The sequence below is a fragment of the Convolutriloba macropyga genome, chromosome 1, assembly GCF_964194025.1.
Source record: "Convolutriloba macropyga chromosome 1, txConMacr16.3, whole genome shotgun sequence".
Taxonomy (NCBI): domain Eukaryota; kingdom Metazoa; phylum Xenacoelomorpha; order Acoela; family Convolutidae; genus Convolutriloba; species Convolutriloba macropyga.
The window spans coordinates 56,887,946-56,909,889 of NC_134468.1; the positions used below are offsets into that span (position 1 = coordinate 56,887,946).

Consider the following 21,944-nt stretch of genomic DNA (forward strand, 5'->3'; position numbering starts at 1 on the left):
GCAAAGACTGTAACCGGAGAGTGACTTACCGAGGAGAAGGAGTAGAATGTGAGTCATGCAAAAACTAGTTTCATGCAAGATGCCAAAAACTATCGAATGAGGAATATGCCAACATGCAGGATGTTGTTTGGATTTGTATTTATTGCAGCAATCAACAGACAGTGGGGAATGATAAGGAGATGAAATTGTTTAAAAAGTATTTGGATGATATTATCTGCACGGTTCGTGGTGACCCGGATAAGTATTTAAAATCTGCAAACTCATTACAGAACAAACTGCAATTTACCTTAGAAAAAGTGAACATGGATGGGGATTTGGTTTTTCTTGACATTAACGTTAATGTGAGCAGCAAAAATAATATCACCTGTCATTGGTATCGAAAGCCAACTGACACTGGAATAATACTGAATTTTCTCAGCTGTGGACCGCTTCAGCATAATAAAAATGTGATTCAAGGGGCAATTCACAGTGTTTTTAATGCAACCTCTAATTGGTTGGCCTCCGATCAGGTTCTTGAAAAGAACAAAACATGCTGGACTAAAGATCAATATCCAGAGGAATGATCTTGAAAAATAGTGAATCAGACTCTAGAATAGATAATAAGTGGTGATAGAGAACAATTAAGAACAAAACCAAAAAGCATGAAAAAAGCAAGCCTAAATCTATTGATAAGCCAACTATTTTTCTACAATACAGAGGCAACCTTACTCAAAACTTTGCAAGCAAACTGAAGAAACTATGCGAATTGCAAGTAGGTTTTACAACGCGGAAATTAAGATCATGCCTCCCCACCCTGAAATCATCTTTCAATAGAGACCTGAAATCCCACGTGGTATATGAGGTTAAATTCAATGGATGCGGATCCATCTATGTTGGGCAAACAAGCCGGCATGTTACCACAAGGATAACAGACCATCAAAAGAAGGATTCACAGGTGGGTCAACATCTGGTTGAATGCCGTGGCGCCACGAATGACATTGAATGGAAAATTCTGGACGCCTGTCGGACAGTAGAAAAACTAATGATTATTTAGGCTATAAATATCAGCAAGCTGAAGCCGGCACTAAACAAACGCGATGAATATAGGGGGAGGGAACTCACCCTAAAATATTAGTTCAAATCATAATTTTGACTATATAAGAACACATAGGGCAAAAAACATTTTGTGCATGACAAAACGAAATTTGCAAAACCTCCACAAGAGGGATACTTATGGTTAGGGCAAATTCGGAATAACCCGAAAAACACAGGAACATGGCCAAAATCGAAAAATCCGGAATAGGAATGGTTTTAAATAAATTGATAACAGATGTAATTATGAGTTGTAAATAGGCTAAATATTGTATATAGGGAAAAATTTTCGATTGATTTTGTAGAATAGTTCCTAGAATCGTTTTAATTGTCGTCTCAGACAAATGTAAATACATATTCATGTTATCTTTTAACAATTTGTAAAACAGTTTTAACCTTATTAAATCTTATTAAACAGTAACACCACCAATTCAAACCAATCTTTTTCGCTATTATCTCAAATAAAAACTGATAATCAATAAAATCAGACGCTGCTGACAAGTCTAAACCAATATACATCACGGAGTGCGACTCGTTTAGAAAGCAAAGGAGATCATTGAAGATTTTAAACAAAGCCGTTTCCGTTGAATGCGAGCAACGAAAAGCACTCTGAAACTTGTTCATAAGATTATTGGATTCCAGATAGAAAATAATTTGCTCAAATACAACTGTTTTAATAACTTTTGACAGGAATCTTGGAATTGTTGCAGGGCGATAACTCGACAACAACTCAGGATCAAGGTTAGAAGTTTCCTGTCTGGAGAGTTAAATTAATTAACGCAATGAAGTAGTCCGGAGAAATTGTCAAAACAGTGTTACATAACGTCGTTGGTATTACATCACTCGGTGCCGTACTGTTCGAAATTTGTGGTAAAAGTAATTGCAATTTGCTCAGTGTGAAAACTTGAAAAGTAACTAGGGTTGTTGAATGTGAATCAACCAATTCTATAGCATTCGTTGGAGGCAGTGAAACTAATGCGGCTTCTATATTTTTTCCTAAGAGTTGCTGAAGCATAGAATACCTAACACGCTTATTTTCACTAGCGACACATTTTTCGAGATATTCACTTTTTTTGGTAAACAGCTCAAAATACTCCAAACCTGCATTAAGAAACCAGCTTTTGGCTGGTAATTACCATTCTTTCCGAAAGTTTTCTCAAACTTTCGTCTCGATCGTTTCCCACATTTTTAGTTTAAAGAGGATGGTTTTTATCGACATAGCTTATTTCGTTCATTAAAACAGTGCTCCAAACATTTTCAGGATTATCTTTGTCGATCGGAGCAACAATACTTTCTGCAAACGCTACTGCGTCAAAATTTTGCTATTTTTTTTTCGAAGCCTTCATTACAGCCAAATTTTTGGGCGTTTGCAGAAAGTCAAAGTGCACAGCTCCATGATCAGAGCTTGTAACGAAATTCACAAGAGGTTCTGATACTACAACCTCTTCGGATGTAATAACCTGGTCTAAAATTCCACCACTTTTGTAAAAAGGCACGGTAAATTGCTGTTGAAAACCAAATTCTTCCACAAAAGAAGTCCAATTTCTTGACGCAACATTTGATAGCAGCATAGAAATGTTGATATCCCCTTAAATAAGTAAATTTTTGAACAACAGCACTTTCTTCTCAATAAACGATGTTAACTCGCTCATAAAGACACCTACATTAGTATTTGGTCGACGATATATAAAAACCAAAAGATACACTGACTTGCCCAGAGTAAAATCAAGAAAAGCCACCTCCGCGTCTGTAAAACATTTGTTTGAAAAATTATCGACACGTTACTTTCCATCATAGAACACCGCTAATCCTCCGCAACTTTTTCCTTTTCTGTTTGCACTTAATTAAAAATAGCCATTTGGGCAACACTGCTGGATATAAAACTGATCATTTGCGTTATCTTTGATCCACGTTTCTGTTAAAGTCATGAGGTTGAAATCATTAGCTTCAATAAGATTTCTTATTTGCGTGGTCTTGTTGCGAACCGATCTTGCGTTATTTAAACATACTTTTACACGGTAATTGACAGTTTTGAATTTTAATAGTCATGTATTAAAGGGGGCAAGCCATTCCCTCGTTTTCTGATTTAAATAAAATTATGAAAATAAAACATTTTCGGGCAAGAAATTGGGAGATTCAACTTGAATCATTATCGAATTTGAAAACAAAACGGAAAGATATAAGACGAGAATCTTCCCTAGATATTTCATGGATACACAGTAGATCAGCTCCCTGGTTCTTGCAGTGTTCTCTTATATCATCAGTGGAGACAGAGTTGTCTAAACGACCAATGTAGAGATGCGGTTTTTTCGGTGGTCTTTTAATTGCGCTAACTGTCGTCTGATGACTATTATTTGTGCCCATTTTGAAAGTTTTTGGTTTTCTGTCTTGTGACTTTTTGCCCGCAAGCACATTTTCATTGCCTTCAGTTTTTCGTTTTTTCGTTCCTTTGAATTGCGATTGCCAGCTGTACTGTCAGTCCGATTTCTGAATGCAGCTCTAAGATAAGAGTAATCCGGTTTCTTCGGAGAATTTGTCTCCTGCTTCAGTGATTGAATTTCAGAAATCAGCGAGTCTACTTTATCTAATTTAACTTCCAGTGCAGACATTTAATCAAGGGCTGATAACTCTGTTTTAAAATTTGGCCGAAAACTCGGAGAAGACCAAAATATTATTCCAATGCAACTTGTTGTCTGAGCAATTCCAAGGCACGATCCATGAACACATTCAGATTTACATCGAACGCAGATAACGCGTTCTTGTTCTGTACTTAAACTCATGCACACATTTCATGGCGGATCGAATGGGGGAGGCGGCGCTTACAAACAAAACGTAGTCTCAATTCAAGCTTGTGGCCTACGTCTGGTACATTGCCAAAATAGCAACTGGGAGATAGAAAAGTGCTACAGGGTGGGTACTGGGAATTGAAGATCACTCAAAGAAAAAACTGATCAAATGAAGACATTACCACTTTCTATTTACTTTGAAATACAATTTCTGCTCTTACCTCTGCAATTTTGAACGATGTTAAGATGTATAACTGTAATTGCTTTAATGACAACGATTGTACCCGCCAATAGCAAAACGGCAAAATCGGAATTCCAAAAACCAGACCAATGATGACGTTTGGTTTAAAAGTTTGCTTCTTTTCATCATAATCAACAAACACTCCAAACTTTTATGTCCAGCTAAATGAAAAATCACGAGTAAGCGACTTCCATTGGCTAGACCTCCTCACTATATACTACGAGAACAACGCATGCAGGTGGAAAAACAATTGCCTGTGTAAAAGCGCCTAACAAATGTTAAAACTAGCCACTTTATAAAACTAAAATGTGGGGCCAGTACCCATGCGCTTAGTGCTAGGTCTTAGAGCTGCAGAGAAGAAGGAATTGTCAATTAAAAAATAAATCGATTAAAAAAACGAACCTTTCGAATATTGCGATCAACGTCAGGTTTAACAATCAAATGATTTTGTTTAATTTGTATATTAACTTGTCTTTGACTCTGTCTGTTGAATTCTAAGAAATTAGTTAAAATAACAACCAATTTTTGAGTTTATTCAACGTTAAAATGAAATTTACAACTTTTTTTACGTCTATTGCACCCAATTATTTAAATAATTATTCCGATTTTCTGAAATCCCCGGGTATAATGTTTTCTATTCCTGAAAAGGAGCCTTGTTTATATTCCTATCTGTTGTTAAGCTTCGCTTGTCGGGATTGACTGAATTTCGAATTAATATGTACCAGAATAATTTTTTAAATTAAAAAGTCAAATACTTTGCATTTGAACTCAGACATCAATGTCAATTCCCGCCCCCGGTATTGATCGCGCGTATTCAGTTGCGGTATCAGCCTTTTGCTATTAAAGGTGCAAGCTAAGAAACCCGTTTTACGATATTAATGCAAGTGACAGATTGTTTGAGCCTAACGCCAGAATCTAGAGGAAACCAGAAGGGGATGTCAAAAAAGGCAGGAATCGAGAGCATACGGAACTGATTCACTGTGCGAGCGGCTAAAGACTGCAACATTCTTCGAGAAGAGGTTACGTTCAACCCGAGTCTAAATATCTTTGAAAGAAGAAATGACAGGCACTGGGCTGACCTCCACACTATCATTTGAGATGTGGTTTGGCACGATGGAGCTGGTCTCAGAGGCAACGCCTGTCGACCAAAAAACCTGACCTGACCTTTCGATGTAGATCGCTTCTGTTGTCATTAGTTTTTCTACCCCGCCACATGCGTCTAAAATATACCGTTCAATATGTGCGGTACCACAACATTCAACGAGATGTCCCAAAAGGGGAATCTTTTGATGCTCTGAAATTCTAGTGTTGACATGTCGGCTAGTTTGGCGGACATAGATGGAAATGCATCCATTACATGTAACTTTATATACCACATCTTGATTACTTGAAAACTTTAAATAAGTTCACTAGCTGCAATTATCGAATTGAATTTCTAAAACAATGCCTTAACAATGATATAATTCGGGATTTTTTGAGGTTTCGCGCTCCTAAAAATGACAGGTAGGAGTAATTTTAAGGAGAATGTGAAACCAGAATTGATGCCATCCGTTGTTAGCTGCATTAAGCGTGAAATGAGGAATCACTCCGCAATGGTTCAGAACAGACTTTCTGGAAAACTTGATAAACTGTCAGAGAGACAACATAGACCACTGCGGAATGGCTCCCATAGGAATGTTGTGATAATGGATGGCCGTGAACTTCCAAAGTTTCTACTAGACATCCTATCGTTGGGACCTAAACACCCTGTGAGAGACAAGTTTAATGAGGTGCACTTCTTCGCAGACGTAAACAAACTTGTACGTGAGTTACGCGAGAATAACACTGAGGGTGAGAAGCTTTGTGAAAATGAGGAGTCCGCAAAATGGTATGCAAAAAATGTACGCGAAACCCCATTGGATAGAGGGGTCAAAAAAGTGCAGGATTACTTAAAAGCCAATGATTTGCTGGCGGTACCATTTGACAAAGCCTGTGGTTTCGGTGTGATGAAGAAGTCAAAGTAAAGGGAAAAACTTGATGAGGTGCTGAACTCGGATCAGTTTCAAAAAATAGATGGAGCAAAAGATCAACTTGTGATCAAAAATGAAAAACAGATCAATAACAGCCTGCAACAATTAATGAAGCGAGGGAAAATTAGGGACAAAATTTGTCAAAGATATAGGGGGAGGGAACTCACGCTAAAATATTAGTTCAAATCATAATTTTGACTAGATGAGAATACATAGGGCATTTTGTGCATGACAAAACCAAATTTCCAAAACCTCCACAAGAGGGATACTTATGTTTAGGGCAAATTCGGAATAACCCCAAAAATACAAGAACATGGCCAAAATCGAAAAACCCGGAATAGGAATGGTTTTAAATAAATTGATAACAGATTTAAGTAGGCTAAATCTTGTATATAGGGAAAAATTTATCGATTGATTTTGTAGAATAGTTCCTAGAATTGTTTTAATTGTTGTCTCAGAAAAATGTAAACACCATTTTTCCTGAAACTACCGGGCGCAAACATTGAAACCAACGCGCAAGATGCTAGAAAAGCCTTAGAGTCTCTCACTCTTGAAGATGACGAGCAGATAGTATCTCTTGACGTAAAAAGTTTGTACACCAACGTTCCAGTTGGAGAGGCTATAGAAATAGCTCTAAGAGAACTCTATTCAGGCAAACTAGCTCCAGATATCCCAAAGTCCGCCATGAAAAGTTTGCTAAAGCTTGCGGTGACGAATGTTCATTTCAAATGTAATGGGATCTGGTATGTGCAATCAGATGGTCCGGCTATGGGTGCATCACTGGCTGTAATACTAGCAAACGTGTGGATGAAATCGTTTGAGGCATCACTGCAAAAACCGGAGCTCAGTGAAAACTTTTCCAGATCCGACCAAAACGGGAAGTGCAAAGACTGTAACCGGAGAGTGACTTACCGAGGAGAAGGAGTAGAATGTGAGTCATGCAAAAACTGGTTTCATGCAAGATGCCAAAAACTATCGAATGAGGAATACGCCAACATGCAGGATGTTGTTTGGATTTGTATTTATTGCAGCAATCAACAGACAGTGGGGCATGATAAGGAGATGAAATTGTTTAAAAAGTTTTTGGATGATATTATCTGCACGGTTCGTGGTGACTCGGATAAGTATTTAAAATTTGCAAACTCATTACAGAACAAACTGCAATTTACCTCAGAAAAAGTGAACATGGATGGGGATTTGGTTTTTCTTGACATTAACGTTAATGTGAGCAGCAAAAATAATATCACCTGTCATTGGTATCGAAAACCAACTGACACTGGAATAATACTGAATTTTCTCAGCTGTGGACCGCTTCAGCATAATAAAAATGTGATTCAAGGGGCAATTCACAGTGTTTTTAATGCAACCTCTAATTGGTTGGCCTTCGATCAGGTTCTTGAAAAGAACAAAACATGCTGGACTAAAGATCAATATCCAGAGGAATGATCTTGAAAAATAGTGAATCAGACTCTAGAATAGATAATAAGTGATGATAGAGAACAATTAAGAACAACACCAAAAAGCATGAAAAAAGCAAGCCTAAATCTATTGATAAGCCAACTATTTTTCTACAATACAGAGGCAACCTTACTCAAAACTTTGCAAGCAAACTGAAGAAACTATGCGAATTGCAAGTAGGTTTTACAACGCGGAAATTAAGATCATGCCTCCCCACCCTGAAATCATCTTTCAATAGAGACCTGAAATCCCACGTGGTATATGAGGTTAAATGCAATGGATGCGGATCCATCTATGTTGGGCAAACAAGCCGGCATGTTACCACAAGGATAACAGACCATCAAAAGAAGGATTCACAGGTGGGTCAACATCTGGTTGAATGCCGTGGCGCCACGAATGACATTGAATGGAAAATTCTGGACGCCTGTCGGACAGTAGAAAAACTAATGATTATTTAGGCTATGAATATCAGCAAGCTGAAGCCGGCACTAAACAAACGCGATGAATATAGGGGGAGGGAACTCACCCTAAAATATTAGTTCAAATCATAATTTTAACTATATAAGAACACATAGGGCAAAAAACATTTTGTGCATGACAAAACGAAATTTGCAAAACCTCCACAAGAGGGATACTTATGGTTAGGGCAAATTCGGAATAACCCGAAAAACACAAGAACATGGCCAAAATCGAAAAATCCGGAATAGGAATGGTTTTAAATAAATTGATAACAGATGTAATTATGAGTTGTAAATAGGCTAAATATTGTATATAGGGCAAAAATTTTCGATTGATTTTGTAGAATAGTTCCTAGAATAGTTTTAATTGTCGTCTCAGACAAATGTAAATACATATTCATTTTATCTTTTAACAATTTGTAAAACAGTTTTAACCTTATTAAATCTTATTAAACAGTAACACCACCAATTCAAACCAATCTTTTTCGCTATTATCTCAAATAAAAACTGATAATCAATAAAATCAAACGCTGCTGACAAGTCTAAACCAATATACATCACGGAGTGCGACTCGTTTAGAAAGCAAAGGAGATCATTGAAGATTTTAAACAAAGCCGTTTCCGTTGAATGCGAGCAACGAAAAGCACTCTGAAACTTGCTCATAAGATTATTGGATTCCAGATAGAAAATAATTTGCTCAAATACAACTGTTTTAATAACTTTTGACAGGAATCTTGGAATTGTTGCAGGGCGATAACTCGACAACAACTCAGGATCAAGGTTAGAAGTTTCCTGTCTGGAGAGTTAAATTAATTAACGCAATGAAGTAGTCCGGAGAAATTGTCAAAACAGTGTTACATAACGTCGTTGGTATTACATCACTCGGTGCCGTACTGTTCGAAATTTGTGGTAAAAGTAATTGCAATTTGCTCAGTGTGAAAACTTGAAAAGTAACTAGGGTTGTTGAATGTGAATCAACCAATTCTATAGCATTCGTTGGAGGCAGTGAAACTAATGCGGCTTCTATATTTTTTCCTAAGAGTTGCTGAAGCATAGAATACCTAACACGCTTATTTTCACTAGCGACACATTTTTCGAGATATTCACTTTTTTTGGTAAACAGCTCAAACCTGCATTAAGAAACCAGCTTTTGGCTGGTAATTACCATTCTTTCCGAAAGTTTTCTCAAACTTTCGTCTCGATCGTTTCCCACATTTTTAGTTTAAAGAGGATGGTTTTTATCGACATAGCTTATTTCGTTCATTAAAACAGTGCTCCAAACATTTTCAGGATTATCTTTGTCGATCGGAGCAACAATACTTTCTGCAAACGCTACTGCGTCAAAATTTTGCTATTTTTTTTTCGAAGCCTTCATTACAGCCAAATTTTTGGGCGTTTGCAGAAATTCAAAGTGCACAGCTCCATGATCAGAGCTTGTAACGAAATTCACAAGAGGTTCTGATACTACAACCTCTTCGGATGTAATAACCTGGTCTAAAATTCCACCACTTTTGTAAAAAGGCACGGTAAATTGCTGTTGAAAACCAAATTCTTCCACAAAGGAAGTCCAATTTCTTGACGCAACATTTGATAGCAGCATAGAAATGTTGATATCCCCTTAAATAAGTAAATTTTTGAACAACAGCACTTTCTTCAAAATAAACGATGTTAACTCGCTCATAAAGACACCTACATTAGTATTTGGTCGACGATATATAAAAACCAAAAGATACACTGACTTGCCCAGAGTAAAATCAAGAAAAGCCACCTCCACGTCTGTAAAACATTTGTTTGAAAAATTATCGACACGTTACTTTCCATCATAGAACACCGCTAATCCTCCGCAACTTTTTCCTTTTCTGTTTGCACTTAATTAAAAATAGCCATTTGGGCAACACTGCTGGATATAAAACTGATCATTTGCGTTATCTTTGATCCACGTTTCTGTTAAAGTCATGAGGTTGAAATCATTAGCTTCAATAAGATTTCTTATTTGCGTGGTTTCGTTGCGAACCGATCTTGCGTTATTTAAACATATTTTTACACGGTCATTGACAGTTTTGAATTTTAATAGTCATGTATTAAAGGGGGCAAGCCATTCCCTCGTTTTCTGATTTAAATAAAATTATGAAAATAAAACATTTTCGGGCAAGAAATTGGGAGATTCAACTTGAATCATTATCGAATTTGAATACAAAACGGAAAGATATAAGACGAGAATCTTCCCTAGATATTTCATGGATACACAGTAGATCAGCTCCCTGGTTCTTGCAGTGTTCTCTTATATCATCAGTGGAGACAGAGTTGTCTAAACAACCAATGTAGAGATGCGGTCTTTTCGGTGGTCTTTTAATTGCGCTAACTGTCGTCTGATGACTATTATTTGTGCCCATTTTGAAAGTTTTTGGTTTTCTGTCTTGTGACTTTTTGCCCGCAAGCACATTTTCATTGCCTTCAGTTTTTCGTTCCTTTGAATTGCGATTGCCAGCTGTACTGTCAGTCCGATTTCTGAATGCAGCTCTAAGATAAGAGTAATCCGGTTTCTTCGGAGAATTTGTCTCCTGCTTCAGTGATTGAATTTCAGAAATCAGCGAGTCTACTTTATCTAATTTAACTTCCAGTGCAGACATTTAATCAAGGGCTGATAACTCTGTTTTAAAATTTGGCCGAAAACTCGGAGAAGACCAAAATATTATTCCAATGCAACTTGTTGTCTGAGCAATTCCAAGGCACGATCCATGAACACATTCAGATTTACATCGAACGCAGATAACGCGTTCTTGTTCTGTACTTAAACTCATGCACACATTTCATGGCGGATCGAATGGGGGAGGCGGCGCTTACAAACAAAACGTAGTCTCAATTCAAGCTTGTGGCCTACGTCTGGTACTTTGCCAAAATAGCAACTGGGAGATAGAAAAGTGCTACAAGGTGGGTACTGGGAATTGAAGATCACTCAAAGAAGAAACTGATCAAATGAAGACATTACCACTTTCTATTTACTTTGAAATACAATTTCTGCTCTTACCTCTGCAATTTTGAACGATGTTAAGATGTATAACTGTAAATGCTTTAATGACAACGATTGTACCCGCCAATAGCAAAACGGCAAAATCGGAATTCCAAAAACCAGACCAATGATGACGTTTGGTTTAAAAGTTTGCTTCTTTTCATCATAATCAACAAACACTCCAAACTTTTATGTCCAGCTAAATGAAAAATCACGAGTAAGCGACTTCCATTGGCTAGAACTCCTCACTATATACTACGAGAACAACGCATGCAGGTGGAAAAACAATTGCCTGTGTAAAAGCGCCTAACCAATGTTAAAACTAGCCACTTTATAAAACTAAAATGTGGGGCCAGTACCCATGCGCTTAGTGCTAGGTCTTAAAGCTGCAGAGAAGAAGGAATTTTCAATTAAAAAATAAATCGATTAAAAAAACGAACCTTTCGAATATTGCGATCAACGTCAGGTTTAACAATCAAATGATTTTGTTTAATTTGTATATTAACTTGTCTTTGACTCTGTCTGTTGAATTCTAAGAAATTAGTTAAAATAACAACCAATTTTTGAGTTTATTCAACGTTAAAATGAAATTTACAACTTTTTTTTACGTCTATTGCACCAAATTATTTAAATAATTATTCCGATTTTCTGAAATCCCCGGGTATAATGTTTTCTATTCCTGAAAAGGAGCCTTGTTTATATTCCTATCTGTTGTTAAGCTTCGCTTGTCGGGATTGACTGAATTTCGAATTAATATGTACCAGAATAATTTTTGAAATTAAAAAGTCAAATACTTTGCATTTGAACTCAGACATCAATGTCAATTCCCGCCCCCGGTATTGATCGCGTGTATTCAGTTGCGGTATCAGCCTTTTGCTATTAAAGGTGCAAGCTAAGAAACCCGTTTTACGATATTAATGCAAGTGACAGATTGTTTGAGCCTAACGCCAGAATCTAGAGGAAACCAGAAGGTGATGTCAAAAAAGGCAGGAATCGAGAGCAGACGGAACTGATTCACTGTGCGAGCGGCTAAAGACTGGAACATTCTTCGAGAAGAGGTTACGTTCAACCCGAGTCTAAATATCTTTGAAAGAAGAAATGACAGGCACTGGGCTGACCTCCACACTATCATTTGAGATGTGGTTTGGCACGATGGAGCTGGTCTCAGAGGCAACGCCTGTCGACCAAAAAACCTGACCTGACCTTTCGATGTAGATCGCTTCTGTTGTCATTAGTTTTTCTACCCCGCCACATGCGTCTAAAATATACCGTTCAATATGTGCGGTACCACAACATTCAACGAGATGTCCCAAAAGGGGAATCTTTTGATGCTCTGAAATTCTAGTGTTGACATGTCGGCTAGTTTGGCGGACATAGATGGAAATGCATCCATTACATGTAACTTTATATACCACATCTTGATTACTTGAAAACTTTAAATAAGGTCACTAGCTGCAATTATCGAATTGAATTTCTAAAACAATGCCTTAACAATGATATAATTCGGGATTTTTTGAGGTTTCGCGCTCCTAAAAATGACAGGTAGGAGTAATTTTAAGGAGAATGTGAAACCAGAACTGATGCCATCCGTTGTTAGCTGCATTAAGCGTGAAATGAGGAATCACTCCGCAATGGTTCAGAACAGACTTTCTGGAAAACTTGATAAACTGTCAGAGAGACAACATAGACCACTGCGGAATGGCTCCCATAGGAATGTTGTGATAATGGATGGCCGTGAACTTCCAAAGTTTCTACTAGACATCCTATCGTTGGGACCTAAACACCCTGTGAGAGACAAGTTTAATGAGGTGCACTTCCTCGCAGACGTAAACAAACTTGTACGTGAGTTACGCGAGAATAACACTGAGGGTGAGAAGCTTTGTGAAAATGAGGAGTCCGCAAAATGGTATGCAAAAAATGTACGCGAAACCCCATTGGATAGAGGGGTCAAAAAAGTGCAGGATTACTTAAAAGCCAATGATTTGCTGGCGGTACCATTTGACAAAGGCTGTGGTTTCGGTGTGATGAAGAAGTCAAAGTAAAGGGAAAAACTTGATGAGGTGCTGAACTCGGATCAGTTTCAAAAAATAGATGGAGCAAAAGATCAACTTGTGATCAAAAATGAAAAACAGATCAATAACAGCCTGCAACAATTAATGAAGCGAGGGAAAATTAGGGACAAAATTTGTCAAAGATATAGGGGGAGGGAACTCACGCTAAAATATTAGTTCAAATCATAATTTTGACTAGATGAGAATACATAGGGCATTTTGTGCATGACAAAACCAAATTTGCAAAACCTCCACAAGAGGGATACTTATGGTTAGGGCAAATTCGGAATAACCCCAAAAATACAAGAACATGGCCATAATCGAAAAACCTGGAATAGGAATGGTTTTAAATAAATTGATAACAGATTTAAGTAGGCTAAATCTTGTATATAGGGAAAAATTTATTGATTGATTTTGTAGAATAGTTCCTAGAATTGTTTTAATTGTTGTCTCAGAAAAATGTAAACACCATTTTTCCTGAAACTACCGGGCGCAAACATTGAAACCAACGCGCAAGATGCTAGAAAAGCCTTAGAGTCTCTCACTCTTGAAGATGACGAGCAGATAGTATCTCTTGACGTAAAAAGTTTGTACACAAACGTTCCAGTTGGAGTGGCTATAGAAATAGCTCTAAGAGAACTCTATTCAGGCAAACTAGCTCCAGATATCCCAAAGTCCGCCATGAAAAGTTTGCTAAAGCTTGCGGATGGGATCTGGTATGTGCAATCAGATGGTCCGGCTATGGGTGCATCACTGGCTGTAATACTAGCAAACGTGTGGATGAAATCGTTTGAGGCATCACTGCAAAAACCGGAGCTCAGTGAAAACTTTTCCAGATCCGACCAAAACGGGAAGTGCAAAGACTGTAACCGGAGAGTGACTTACCGAGGAGAAGGAGTAGAATGTGAGTCATGCAAAAACTGGTTTCATGCAAGATGCCAAAAACTATCGAATGAGGAATACGCCAACATGCAGGATGTTGTTTGGATTTGTATTTATTGCAGCAATCAACAGACAGTGGGGCATGATAAGGAGATGAAATTGTTTAAAAGGTATGTGGATGATATTATCTGCACGGTTCGTGGTGACCCGGATAAGTATTTAAAAATTGCAAACTCATTACAGAACAAACTGCAATTTACCTTAGAAAAAGAGAACATGGATGGGGATTTGGGTTTCTTGACATTAACGTTAATGTGAGCAGCAAAAATAATATCACCTGTCATTGGTATCGAAAGCCAACTGACACTGGAATAATACTGAATTTTCTCAGCTGTGGACCGCTTCAGCATAAGAAAAATGTGATTCAAGGGGCAATTCACAGTGTTTTTAATGCAACCTCTAATTGGTTGGCCTTCGATCAGGTTCTTGAAAAGAACAAAACATGCTGGACTAAAGATCAATATCCAGAGAAATGATCTTGAAAAATAGTGAATCAGACTCTAGAATAGATAATAAGTGGTGATAGAGAACAATTAAGAACAACACCAAAAAGCACGAAAAAAGCAAGACTAAATCTATTGATAAGCCAACTATTTTTCTACAATACAGAGGCAACCTTACTCAAAACTTTGCAAGCAAACTGAAGAAACTATGCGAATTGCAAGTAGGTTTTACAACGCGGAAATTAAGATCATGCCTCCCCACCTTGAAATCATCTTTCAATAGAGACCTGAAATCCCACGTGGTATATGAGATTAAATGCAATGGATGCGGATCCATCTTTGTTGGGCAAACAAGCCGGCATGTTACCACAAGGATAACAGGACATCAAAAGAAGGATTCACAGGTGGGTCAACATCTGGTTGAATGCCGTGGCGGCACGAATGACATTGAATGGAAAATTCTGGAGGTCTGTCGGACAGTAGAAAAACTAATGATTATCGAGGCTATAAATATCAGCAAGCTGAAGCCGGCACTAAACAAACGCGATGAATATAGGGGGAGGGAACTCACCCTAAAATATTAGTTCAAATCATAATTTTGACTATATAAGAACACATAGGGCAAAAAACATTTTGTGCATGACAAAACGAAATTTGCAACACCTCCACAAGAGGGATACTTATGGTTAGGGCAAATTCGGAATAACCCGAAAAACACAAGAACATGGCCAAAATCGAAAAATCCGGAATAGGAATGGTTTTAAATAAATTGATAACAGATGTAATTATGAGTTGTAAATAGGCTACATATTGTATATAGGGAAAAATTTTCGATTGATTTTGTAGAATAGTTCCTAGAATTGTTTTAATTGTCGTCTCAGACAAATGTAAATACATATTCATTTTATCTTTTAACAATTTGTAAAACAGTTTTAACCTGACGATGAACGTAAAGTTCGAAAACGTTTGTTTTAAATATTGGAAGTAATTTTAATTTCACAAATTGGTTTCCTTTACATACCACATGGGATTTCAGACTTATCAAAGATGATTTCAGAGTGGGAAAGCATATTCTTAATTTTTCTTGTAGTGAAAATGATTTGAATATCACAAAATTTTTCAGTCTACTTGCAGAAGGGAGTGATGCTTCCTCTGTATTGAACAAAAACATCGAATTAAGCTCATTTATGCTGAGACTTTTAATCGTTTAGAGATGTTCATTTGGGGGGGGGGGGCTGGGGTTTGCTGTAACCTGTTCCTTCGTGACTATTATATCCAACGTCTCATTAACAATACTGGAAGACCACTCAGTTGGATACTGATTTTCAGTCCAGATCTGATTTTTTCTTAAGAGCTACATCAAAGGATTACCAGTCACTGGTTGCATTGAAAATCCTACGTGGAGTCTCTTGAATCACATTTTTAAACTAAATCTTAAACTACTACAATCAATCAATTGCCTTCCTCGTGGCTCTCTTTTTGAGAAAGAGTTCTCACAATCTTTGCTTTGTTTCAGAGCTTTTTGTTAGAAGCCTAGGGCGCACCTCATGGCGCCGAAAAATACCAAAGTCGACCAAGATAAAAAGCCGCTGAACTTCAAACTTCTTGTTATTGGTGATAGTGGTGAGTGCCACAGGTAATAAATATTTCATATACATGTAGCTTTATAATGGCATTCTGTTTAGGCGTGGGAAAAAGCAACATCATTAATGTATACGTTGGTGAACCATTTCAACGTAAGTTTTTCCTACTTTGTGTTCTGCTCTCGGATTTGTGATGCTCTTTTTACGGATAAGAATCGTATGTAATTTTAGGAACATTTATTACGACTATTGGAGTTGACTTCAAAACTAAGTTGGTAAAGCGAAGCAGCGTAAGTGGTCCTAGTGGCCAACTGTCCAATGAAAATAGCGGCGTGGAGCAACAGTTACAGGACATTAAATTGAACATTTGGGATACGGCTGGACAAGAGAGATTCAGAACGATAACTACTACGTTAGTGGTTTAATCTCATAAGTAATTAGTTATGAACCGAAAGGATTGATTAATCTCTATGATGTGAAATTTCCACTGAAAATGTCTTGAAATATGAGGAAAGAATTTTGTAGGTACTACAGAGGAACGCAGGGAATTCTTGTTGTGTTCGACCTCAGCAACAAACAATCCTTCATGTCAATCAAACGTTGGATTCACGAGATGGAACAGAACTGCACAGGATCCACAGAAGTACCCCCAGCTATAATATTAGGTAAGAATCTGCCTTTACCTTGTTCAAGATATAGAGCACACAACCTTCACTCATGCTTGTCATCTATTAAGGGAACAAAAGTGACATCCCGAGAGAGAAGTGGGAAGTCTCAGATGAGGAGCTGGCCGACCTGAGGGGGAACCACACCACTTTCCTAACATCTGCAGCTACTGGCGAGAATCTAGAACAGGCGTTTTCACATCTAACAGGTAGATTTTACCATTCTTAATTGACTTCGAGGTCAAATATTTGGTAGAATTAGCTTGTTTATGTAATCTGCTGTTTCTTTTTACAAAGCTTTTGAGCAGAAGTGGCAGTATCTGAGGGTTTGGGGCCAAAACCCCTGAATTTGTTAGACTTTATGGTAAACGCTAAGCTCGCGCGATGGTATTCTTGCAGTGATTGTCTTAGTAGTCCATGGCTACTAGTGACAACCTAATCCTTTGTTCAGAGGAAATTCTTTTGATGCCGTGGAGCCCAACAGATTCTCTCAAAATTTGTTTGCCGAATGTTTGAACAGTTTTTAATTGCTCTAGAACGAAGTTTGAAGCAATTATTTTAAACGTGTTGGTCTTTTTCGGATGCAAAATTTTTGCTTGACCGTCTTTGCGCTTATTGTTCTTATTCTAGAACATTCTTCTTGAGTGACTTTTTCACGCTAGAGTTTTTCATTTTTGAGTGGCGTGAGACTGTTCTCCGGAAGGTTGCGGGTTCGAACCCCGCATGTGTGGTGTTTTTGAAACCGTGAAAAACTCAAGCAGCTTCCCACCGCCATTATATTAAATTGCCCGTATGCCGTTCGAGAGCAATTCGTGCGACGATAGTCGGTTTATGTGTCGAATTTAAAAGTTGCAAAAACTACCAGTAAATAACGTTTTCCTATATCCGACAGTGAGTTTTAAATACAAAGATTGATAAGATTTGCAGCCACTGCCGTGTCTTTCAAGTGTAACATAATTGCAAAAGAAAATCAAAGAAATTGTCTTCTTCTCAATGCCTTATCAAAATTTTCATCTACATTTAATTAAATTGTCCGAAAATCCAAATGAAATTGATTTAACCTTCAACGCGAAAATTATAATTACAATTTGTGATAGAACTCAAACAATTTTGAATTTTATGAGTTTCCTACTTTTAAAGTAATGAAAGAATTAGAACAAAGTTTAGGGGCTTCTTTTTTATGATGGTGATTGTGGAGACATAGACGATTGAATGCCGTTAATTGCTCTCGAACGAACTGCGAATAAGTTATTGCAGTCGTCTGTGTCAAATTTGTAGGTGAGAGTTTTGACTTTTCGAGTGACTTTTATCACGCTTGTGATTTCCTAATCTTTGCATGATCTAAATTGTTTAATTGCTCTTGAACGAAGTTTGAACAATAATTGTAAACGTGTGGGTCTTTTTATGCGAAATTTATTCTCAAGTGACTTTTTCACCCTTGAAGTGACTCTCAAATGAAGTGATTTCTTCATTTTGAGTGATTGCATTTGGTCTCATTCTGAAATGAAGTTTGTTGCTAATATAAAAGTAGTTTTTAGCGGTTGAGTAACATCGCCGTTGTGATTGAGTAGTTATATTGACTGACTGCTAATCGCGGGGTCGAACCCCTATTAGGTCCATTTTTTGCACCCAAAAAATTCTAAGCCACGCCCCTAAATTAAATTGCCCCCGCCTGTCGTTCAAAAGAAATTCATCCGACGTTAACAGTTATGTTCTTGGCGTGGGATATAGAACAAAAATCCGATTAGGCGAAGCTAATTTTTGTAGCCGCTAGGCGAAAGCCTTCAACAGATTGTTCGTGAAAATTAGCTGAAACTAAATAAAGCACTTAAAGATGATATTTGAAAACTCTTGACGTGGAATTTTCTCTGAGTACAAAAAAGTATTTGCGGTAGTAGTCTTCTGATTTATTGTTTGCGTAACGTTCGTTTTTAAACATGGCAGCTGTGGCTTCTCAGGCGTTCCATTCTATTTATTGGTGATGTTTTTCAGAACTGATCTTGAAGCGGAGGGCGATTGAGAACGAGAGGAAGAACAACCAGCCATTTTCGACCATTGATATCAAGGGCAGTGCGGCAGGCAGTGGGAAGTCGAAGAAGAAGAAGGGAAACACTCTGTCAAACTCTTCCAAATGCACTTTACTCTAGCCATCTGATCTGATCCATCAATCTTACCTGTATACTCGTTCGCTCTCACTTTGTGCACAGCAATACCCTAACAGTGCTGTTGTTTGTGTGCAAATTGGTCATATGCGACTGCAGTTTCATTTCAGACAAGTCAATTGTGTCTCATTTTGAGCTTTTGAACGAAAAAACTTCTGTTTAATGGCAGTCTGTGACTATCGTCATTGCTGTAGATTTACCCTTTCTTTCATTTTGCGATGAAACGATGGATTTAAACCTTTCGGAAGTTTATTGTTTTATGAGAATCTAAACAGCTTTAAACTTCAATTGCCAAGAACTGTTTACGAACTGCTGAAAAATTATTAAACGCTGGTTAACACAATTGAACGAGAATTTCGATCATTTCAACTGACTATGACTTTGATTTTTAATTGATGGATTTTGTTGAAATGAGGGAAAGGGTTCCATTTTTACTACTAGATGAATAGATTTAATTCAATTACTAAATGTGCTAAAATTGGCTGAATGTTGATTTCTCTATTTGGATAATATTAAGCCAATTGTTTGTCATTGATAAAAGAGTAATGCTTCCTTTTCATTTAAGAAGGCTAATAATCTGTTGTGGCCTGCCTCGAAATTGCTTCATAGTTTTTGCTATCGCTAACGACACTTCTAATTTCTTTATGGCATCTGTGATGCACTATGATACTGCGAGGATCCACTATGTATGAACGAAATATTAATTATTAATACTACTTCAAGTGCTATTGACCTTTTCTTTATTTATCCACGTGGCTGTGTACAACTGCTAACTAATATTCGTATCAGTAAAATGATCATTTCATGCGCCGGTTTCATCATTCTGGATCCTCTCCTCAAATTGTTTAGCCGGTATCTTTTTCCACAATCCCCCATTTTTCCCATAGTGACTATCTCCATCGAACCTTTGAATTCTGCTAAAGTTTTTTGTAATGTAGCCTACTGTTACATATTGGGGCCATATTGGAACAGTGGGCCATTCATATTAGAAGCCACTGGTGATCACTAGCGGTGTACCCGACCATGCTTTGTGGGATACAATTCTGAAATAGCGGGCGTGTTGTCGCGGTGAAGCGTTACCACTGCCCTGCCAGTTGGAAAATCTTTTAGATCTATTTTCTGCTGAATTTCATATTCAAAGCACGTGTGAGCATTTCATCCAGGAATTATTATGCATGAAATTATCTGTGTAAAAATGCGCATTAGTTCGCAGAGGCTCATGAAAACAAACTTGATCATTCTAATATTGTTCTTTTACTTCTATTCAACAATATAACCTTTAGAGGGGAGAAGGAGTTATGTTGAGGAAACATTTATATAATCTCTTATTAGGATCTTTTCCGTTTGTCCCAACACCCCCCCGCCCCCCCGCGCAGCTTAGTGGTTACAGATTTTTTGCGTCCCCCTGGACGCACGTACCATATTTTTGCACAATGATTTACTATGTAATGACACGTGCCCTGTAACTGGGAGATGCATAACGTTCTGGCACAAACGGAAAAGATGCGGATATTAAAAACCAATGAGTGCTAAAAGACCCATTGGTTTGTTAACAGGCTAAGGAAAACTAAAATTCACAGTTTCGTGAAATGTGGGGATTGTTGACTAGATCCTTTTATTCATTTAATTGTGAGGAGCGGTCACCATTGCCAAGTTACTTCGCATTTGTACTTGCCCAAATAAAACATCAGCTAAAGATTATAAGTTGCGATGTTGGTTGTGGAATGAGTAACAAACAGATCAGTCTTTGTCTCAATGTGTGTATGTTCGACGGCAAACATCAAAAATGCCTTATTTTTATAAACCGTTGCGAATTCAATTTGATAATCTTAGTTTGTTCATTATTGCTACCAGATTTAGCGGACTTTAAAATATTTATGCTGAATTGACGTCTTAAATGTTAGTCTCTTTAAGTCACAAACGAGAACTATTTACCGTACGTGCAATCCCCAGCGTTCACCAGTATTTACAATCCCCAGCGTTCGTACCCCCTATTTGCAAGCCCGTTTAAAATAGCTTTTTGAATTACACCAATTCTTCGACTGGGGAGTATAACTTTCTGTCTGTTAAGAGACGGAAAAAATCTGAAACGAGACACGTTGAACATTGGAAATTGCCACCCTTATTAATTTAAGGGTCTGAACTAAAATGGTTAGTTTGAGCAGACCGAGAAGTATCTCACGGTGATCAATTTGTCCAGATTTTTGATTTTTGCTCGAACCTTCCAACATTAGTGGTTAGGAACCTAATTCGAGCCCGGTTACTTTTTGATTGCTCTCAACCGAAGTTTGTAGCGATTATATTAGTCCTGTCGGTCTTTTTTTAATGCGATTTTTCGGGTAACGGCTGCTCTCCTATCAAAGTCAAGGAAAACTTTACACCGCCCAGTTCGTTTCAGCGGTTTCAAATCTGTCCGGATATTGTGTTTTTGCAGTTAACTTTTGTGAACTGTATTATCCGCTATTCTATAGATTACCGTTGCATTACTTGTTGCTCTATCACTCTTGATAACTAATCGCTCAGCTTTGCTGTTTAACAATATTGTTTCTCTCAAAATAACAAAATAATTCAAATTGAAACAATCAAATTTTTTGAGTTTTTGTTAATGACTCAACTTATAAACGGATATTTGGAATTCTAATACCGACAAGTTGTAGCCCTATAACTTGGCTATAGTCTTGCAAAGTTTCAGCATTCTATCTATAAGATTGCAAAAACAGTCAGAAAACTTTAAATGTAACTGAACAACAACAATAAATTTTTTAATTTTAATGTTAGCAAGTCTCTCTATTGGTTTCAATAACACCAATGTTGAACTAGAGTAGGCTTCGTGAAAGCCAGTAAGAGCAACTGACTATGTGCTTTGCACAAAGTTTCTCTTACTTAGGAACTTTGTTCCTCAGAAAGAAAGTTTTGAGAATATCAAAGTTAATTCTCTTTTCACTAGTCAAAGTAAAGTTAAAACTGTACAATCACTAATATGATCTACAGAAACCAGACACGATAACAAGTAATTTACCGCTCAAGAAAGTGTGCTTCAATACGCACTGTATGTCAGTTTAGTA

The 21,944-nt window shown here is 37.5% G+C and overlaps 1 protein-coding gene across 1 annotated transcript; it reads left to right on the plus strand.

The window, feature by feature from the left end:
• The first annotated feature begins 8,458 nt into the window (after positions 1–8,458).
• Positions 8,459–20,782, plus strand: LOC142340648 (ras-related protein Rab-35-like). Its single transcript, XM_075391341.1, has 7 exons — positions 8,459–8,468; positions 15,984–16,092; positions 16,155–16,205; positions 16,284–16,464; positions 16,578–16,717; positions 16,789–16,926; positions 18,710–20,782. The coding sequence occupies exons 2-7, from the start codon at positions 16,017–16,019 to the stop codon at positions 18,862–18,864; spliced, it is 741 nt and encodes a 246-aa protein (XP_075247456.1). The 5' UTR covers positions 8,459–8,468; positions 15,984–16,016; the 3' UTR covers positions 18,865–20,782.
• Positions 20,783–21,944: the final 1,162 nt, after the last annotated feature.